This window comes from Pezoporus occidentalis, unplaced genomic scaffold, assembly GCF_034315485.1.
Source record: "Pezoporus occidentalis ecotype Australia unplaced genomic scaffold, CSIRO_AGI_Poc_V1 ctg83, whole genome shotgun sequence".
NCBI lineage: Eukaryota > Metazoa > Chordata > Aves > Psittaciformes > Psittacidae > Pezoporus > Pezoporus occidentalis.
In genome coordinates, this window is record NW_026916192.1 from 460001 (window position 1) to 466726 (window position 6726).

General features: G+C 48.3%; 1 protein-coding gene across 3 annotated transcripts in view; it reads left to right on the top strand.

Moving 5' to 3' along the window:
* Positions 1-6360, top strand: part of TOX2 (TOX high mobility group box family member 2) — a 137950-nt gene extending 131590 nt beyond the window's left edge. For all 3 annotated transcript variants that reach the window (XM_062604053.1, XM_062604055.1, XM_062604054.1), the window contains 2 exons: positions 372-502; positions 6064-6360. In XM_062604053.1, the coding sequence (XP_062460037.1) occupies positions 372-502; positions 6064-6100 (168 nt within the window). In that variant the 3' untranslated portion in view covers positions 6101-6360. The remainder of the gene's footprint in view (positions 1-371; positions 503-6063) is intronic.
* Positions 6361-6726: the final 366 nt, after the last annotated feature.

Genomic DNA, 6726 nt, shown 5'->3' on the forward strand with positions numbered 1-6726 from the left:
ATTACTGCAAAGGGAACTGCACTTGAAGTGGAAACCAGTTCTGATTGCCAGGCTGCTGATGCAAAGGCCGTCATGGGCTGCATGTCACCCACAGCCATTCAGCAACCCCGAGGAGGGAGGTGCTGAGAAACAAGAGGAGGAAAGAGGGATGCAAACCAGATGTTGCTGTGTTGACACCTGCATGCAACAACTCATGTTCTGCAAGGCCCCCCCACAGTGGTGTTGGGTGCTGGGCTTGGCCCTGCTGCTGCCCCTGCAGCTGGGCAGTGTGGGGGCAATGCATGTCAATAACTTCATGTGATAGGAAGAGATCTGCTGCTTCTCCTGCTGTCTAAGCTGCTGTAACCCTCCCTTTCCTTTCCACCCTGCAGGACTTCTCACATATTTCATCTGAGTTTCAAAACAGTGTTGGACCCCGTTCGCCTGGTGCATCAAACCCTCCCGGGAGCACTGAGTGGGACAACGACTACCCCAGCAGAGAGTGTGGGATTAACCACTGCAGGCCAGTACACAGAATGGCACATTGCCCATGCACTTTCTATTATGTGATCTGTGACAGCGTACAACACTGAATCTGCCCTAAAATGTACAAAGTGTACAGCAAGGTGGTAGGCTAATTATGGTCAGTGAAGTTTAAGGTTTCCTCTTCTCTATAGGCTCACTGAAGTGATGCTGTGGAAGCAGGTAGCTTAAAAATCACGGATAAATTCTTCACTGGGCATGAAGAGGTTTCCTTCTGTGTGTGTTTCCATCCTGTGAGCAACAGAGGAGTTGGACAATTTCCTTCTAGTGCAGGACAGGGAAGCCCAGACTTCCAAGCAGAATCACTGGAGGTTTGAAGGTGGCCATGCCCGTCAGTAACATTCCCAGAGTGATTGCTCCTATCACTGAGGCCACAACTTCCCGTAGCTGTATCTAGCCTTTACCAGTTGCTCACGACAGTGCACAAAGCCTCATCCTCCCAAGAGCCACACGATGCTCCAGCCCCCTGCACCTAGCACAAAAAGGCCACAGAATCTGCACAGATCCTCCCCCTTATGCCCTACAAGCTCTGGCATGAATGTGTCAGCACGAAGGTCCCTTCAGTGCTCCTTCAATTCCTCAGTAAACAACAACATCAAGATAGACTCAAAGCTGGGGAACCGGGAGGGTGTGAGAGCCATTCCCAGCCTCTGCCTAATCCACTGCTCTTGGCTCAGCAGTACTGGTTTGGAGACTGCTATTGTGCTGTGTAACACAGGCACGTGGTTTGCTGGGAGAGCAGGTAGGGAAGGAAGCTCAGTAGCTTCTGAGTATTGTTTGATTGCTTGAAGTCCTGGAACATGGTGCTTTCAGTGGAGATAATAGCAAGCTCTCAGCCTTCTCAGAGCACAGCTCCCGCCGGTGCCAGCAGCGCACTCACAATTGCTGGGCTGGGCACAGACTGTACAGACATTTATTTCTTTCAGAGAAATAAATAACTTGCTGAGCCATTAGGATGTCGCTGCCGTCTGCCTGCCCGAGGGGGCTCAGCTACATCTGTGCTCCCGGAGCCTGCCTGAATTTTCTGCAGATGACCCAAAAGAAGGAACCTGTTTGGGCTGCGATGATAAAAGTCACTTTAGATGCTGTGGGCAAGTTGTTAAAGATGTGTGGAAGGTCGTGGCACATGTGCCTGCTCATTGCAAGGGGCTGGACTACATGACCTTTGAAGGTTCCTTCCAACCCAAACTATTCCATGATTCTATTCTATGATCCCAGTTTCCAGAGGTGCTGAGCAGAGGCAGCTCCCACAGAAACTATTCCCACTCAGTAATAAGCATCACTTCTGAAGGGATCAGGTGGGAAAAAAACTTGATTCCCTCTGCAAATCCCACTGCCCAGGCCCCATGCGGAAAACTCAGGGTACTCCAGAGATGGGTGAAACGCTCCTGTAGCAGCCAGGATGGAGGTTTGTGTTGCTAAAACAAGCTCGGTGCCATGTGGCTGGAGTGCTGCATTGTGAGCCGAGGGCCCATGCAATTCATGATCAAAGCTCATGCATTTCATGCCTTTGTCACAGCAGAAATATTGAATTTCATGGGTTTATCGCAGCTTCCTGGAAAAAAAAATCATTCTAAACCCAGACAGATTATGCAGAGACTTCCAGATAATTATTAAAGTAGATTATAGCAATGAACTCAGATGGATATAGATCAGTACTGCAGGGAGTGCTTAGCACACCAAAACCTGTCATTGTCTCTGTTAAGGAAGGAGCCATCTCCTGTGATGAGAGACAGGGGAGCTGCTGGCAGCCCAGCTCCCAAAACTGCCTTGTTCTCATTGTATTGCAAAGCCTGGTGCGCCAGCAGTGCCACCATCTCCTGCTCCTGCTGTCCTGGTGTTTGCTGCCCAAGTGCTTGCTTATAGCATCCACACACCTCTGTAGGACTGCAGCCCTGGGGTGCCTCAAGGTTAGACTCATGTCAGGAAAAGAGATCATCAAATCCCAGCCTGGTTTGTGCTGGAAGGGACCTTAAAGCTCATCCAGTTCCAACCCCTGCCACGGGCAGGGACCCCTTCCACTAGAGCAGCTTGCTCCAAGCCCCTGTGTCCAACCTGGCCTTGAACACTGCCAGGGATGGGGCAGCCACAGCTTCTCTGGGCACCCTGTGCCAGCGCCTCAGCACCCTCACAGGGAAGAGCTTCTGCCTAAGAGCTCATCTCAGTCTCCCCTCTGGCAGGTTAATGCCATCAGATGATCTGGTTCTCACCATCTTCCTGGCTGCTTTCTCCCATGTACTGTGCACTGATTTCCATGTTCCCCTTGAGCTCCTCAGCAGCACCATGCTGTGAGCCAGGCAATGCAGGGTGAGCTGTGTGCCCGAACAGCCCCAGCAATCAGCAGTACTTAGGCAAAGCAGTGGTAAAGGGAAGGGAGATCTTGTTGGGTTTGATTCATCAGTGCAGTTTGAGGTATAATCGGGAAGTCTCTGGATCATGTAATTGCCCATTTCAACCTCAAAACTGCATTCAGCTTAATTGCAATTAAAGCAGCTCTCTGAGGAGCAGAATCAGCAACTGTCTGCAAAGAAAAAGGGTTATTTTCTGTTGTGATGTGGCTCAGCTGTAGAGTCCCTGTGCGGGAGGATCATACCAACCTCCCCAGCACACAGTCCTGCCTTGTTCTCTGGGTTAGGGTTTTTGTTTCACGTCTCACCTTGATACTTCTTTAGCTTCCAACACGTGTCGGCACTGGGTTACGTGGGGTAAAACCTCCCAGTCCCACATTTTCTCTGGTGTTTGCCATCCAGACAACTGAAAAGCTGGGGTTGTCTTTCTTGCCATCCTTCTCTCCATCTAATAAGGGAACTGCTGTAGGGATTTTTCTCTCAACCTATCAGTGCTAGTTAAAATGCCATTAAATGACACTTCTTCCATTACGCCTCTGAAATCCTAGGATCCTGCAAGCAGGCATGCCTTGACTCATGAATCAGCCATGTTAGAGAGTTTTAAATGTTTTTAAGCTCATGCTCTCTCCATTCTTAATGATTTTGTGCTTATTGACTTCCATCCAATTTTCCTAGCTCTTTCTGGGCTTAAGCCCAAGATGTCCTAGGTTGCTAGCAAAGACCTGGGCAACATTTCTCAGCTCCTGCTTAGTATGTGACTACCACTTCCCACAAGCAACTGCAGCATAGAGCCTTATTGCTTTTTGCATCATATCACAAACTGCTTCTGTAGTTCCTTGTCTCCCTCACCTGACAGCCTTGTTCTCACACTTGCTCTTTCCCAGGCACCTGCTGAATCCCAGTGACTTCCTCCCTGGGAACCCACCTGCATCGAGGGTGCAGCTTGGTTTACAGTCACTTGCAAATCTTTCTTAATTCCTCAAGGCACCTCGTTTGTTTTTTCTGCCCTGTTTTGTGATTACAGCTCTTTCCATACCAGACTTCGGGGTTTCATTTAGATTTGTCTCCTAGCATTGAAGCATTTTGGTGATAACACTAAACTGGATTCATCTATGTCCTTCCTCTCTTTTGCAAGGCGTCATTTCTTTTCCCACTCTCCTTTGGGCTAAAAGATGGGAAAGCATCAGTTACGTCTTGTCCAGACAAACAAGACCATGCACAGCCCCTTCAGCCAGACATTTATAACCTTGCTAATTCCTGCTGACAATGAAGTGATCCTCTCCAAATGGGGGCATTTTCCAAATCAGAATCCAAACAAGCAAACACTGTAGAAAGGCAAGGATAAACCATCACCAATGCACTTCGTTTCGATTCAATTATTTATGGTAAGACGTTGTAATGAACTGGGATATGTTCTGTAGCGTAATTTGTAAAATTAATGAAGTTTTAGGGCTGGAATTCCTCACTGCTGCTCAGTAGCATTGAATCTTTGCTGAGTGCAGTATGGGAGACTCTGCATTTTAAATGCAGATTATAAAATGTGGAGATTAGCAAAGTGCAGACTCTTCTGCTCTCTATTAGAAGACAGCTCTATCAACAGCAGCATTACGTTCCTGCCTGCTATTCCCCTATTATTCCACCCATAAGCACACCCACACAGGAATCTCCCAAAGCTTTGTGATGTTCTTCACCACTTTCTAAGACCCAGATGTTTATGGAGCCAATGATGTTTCCATCAGGTCTGTGTAGATGATAAAACCTGTTAAAATCGCTGGATTTCAGAGCAAAACCTATATAGGATATCAGACAGGGGGGAGGAACTTCTCTCTTCCACTACTCTCCCTACTATATCCTGAATAAAAGAGCATCCGGGCTCCCCTGTGGGACCCTGCTGACAGTAAGTTAAACATGCCAGCTAGCCCCCATGGAGGGCTGAAGCATGGGGTACTATAGGCAGGAAGGGAGAGGTGATACCTCTCTGTAAAGCCAAGGGATGTCTTAGTGCTGTAAGCTGGCTTCCCTGTCAGCACACACCTAGAGCTCTTCAAATCAAAGTCGTTGCTTCAAAAACATGATCAAGTCAAGATCTGGAGGGCCAGGGATATGCAGAGCAAACAGCCTGGCTGCTGTCTCACCAGCCCTCCTCTGTGGCTTCGTGCGAGTAAGGCAGCACCGAGCCTTGCTTGGGTTCCTTGCACCTCTTGCTGTCTTCATCAGGCCCATAGGAAAGACCAGCTACTCCTCCTGTCTCAAAGGTATTTCTTCCCCTTACTTCCTGTTATTAACCTTCCTATTTTGGAAGAGGAGGAGAGAGACATTGAGCAGATGGTGTCTCCTATTGCCATGCTCTTCAGGCATGAAACTCATGTTTCATCTGCCTGGACATCCACAAGCGTTTTCAGGCATAAGGCTCTCAGTTGTATGTTTGAGACCCCCTACACTTTTATCCAAAAGCAAGAATCTGTTTTCAAAATCTCCATGGCTTACAATAAGGACAGCGTGTGATTAAGAAAGGGGCTGGTGGCCAAGGGGCTGATTTCAGGCACAGCGCTCCACAGCATGATGGTGGAGATGGTACCAGCCTCACATCAGTGTGCTCTGTAGGGAAATCCAGGCTTGGCCCTCCCCTGCAGCCCCAGCAAGAGCAAAAATTAAACTACAGGAAGGAATTTATGTCTTAGCCCTTATTGTTGAAATTCAGGAAGAAATAAAACTGCTCCAGGCTCATATTCCTGCCTTTGGACAAGGGCCTGTAGGGACAGGCCAAGGGGAATGGCTTGAACCTGCCAGAGGGGAGACTGAGATGAGCTCTGAGGCAGAAGCTCTTCCCTGTGAGGGTGCTGAGGCGCTGGCCCAGGGTGCCCAGAGAAGCTGTGGCTGCCCCATCCCTGGCAGTGTTCAAGGGCAGGTTGGACACAGGGGCTTGGAGCAAGCTGCTCTAGTGGAAGGTGTCCGTGCCTGTAGCAGGGGGTTGGAACTGGAGGAGCTTTAAGGTCCCTTCAACACAAACCAGGCTGGGATTCTATGATTCAAGTGCCTTCTGCTTGGTCCATCTCTGCACACCCTCCCCTTGGTGCAGACCGCTTTGTGTATGGAATCATGGAGTGCCACAAAACACCAATCTCAGCTTCCCCGGTGACTTCCCAGCTGTTTCCCTGCACATCTCACCTTTTCCCTCCGGTTTCTCTTACAGCATGCTGCCAAGGGACAAGGCACTCTACCTCACCTAAAACTCAACATCCCTTTCGAGGCAGCTCAGACGAAGGACACTTGAGAGGGTCTATCCTACAGACTACCCGGAGTGGCATCGAGCAAGTCGTACGGACCAGAGCGCTCCCACTGCACCTCGGCGCTGGCTTCATTCCCAGGCTCTAAGAGCAGTTTTCTTCTCTTTCTTACTTTTGAACTCTAAACTCGACTTTCTGTGGAAACCCAAAACCTCATAAATCATGGAGAACAAAAAAGAAAAAATAGTAAAAAAAAATAAAAATAAATAGACATAAAACCAACAAAAAAAATAAGCTAAGGACACCCTTTTTCTGCTTGCCATCAGCTTAGCTACAGACTATTTTCCTAGTGAACTGCTTTTAGACGCAGCATAGGCCCAGGTCTGGTGTCCTGCAGCATTAGGCCAGCTCAGTAGGAGGATGCACTCTTTTGACTTGCTAACAGCACTAAACTTTGTGCAAGAAAATGTGAAGTTTGTGTGAATATTGTACATGCAAAGGCCTTGGATGTCTGGCAAAAAAAAATACAAAAATCAAATAAAAACTATCGCTAGGTAGGTGGGGGAGAGAGGAGAAGGCAAAATAAGAGAGAGATGTGAAAAAGATCATGAAAATATAATTTGTTGGAT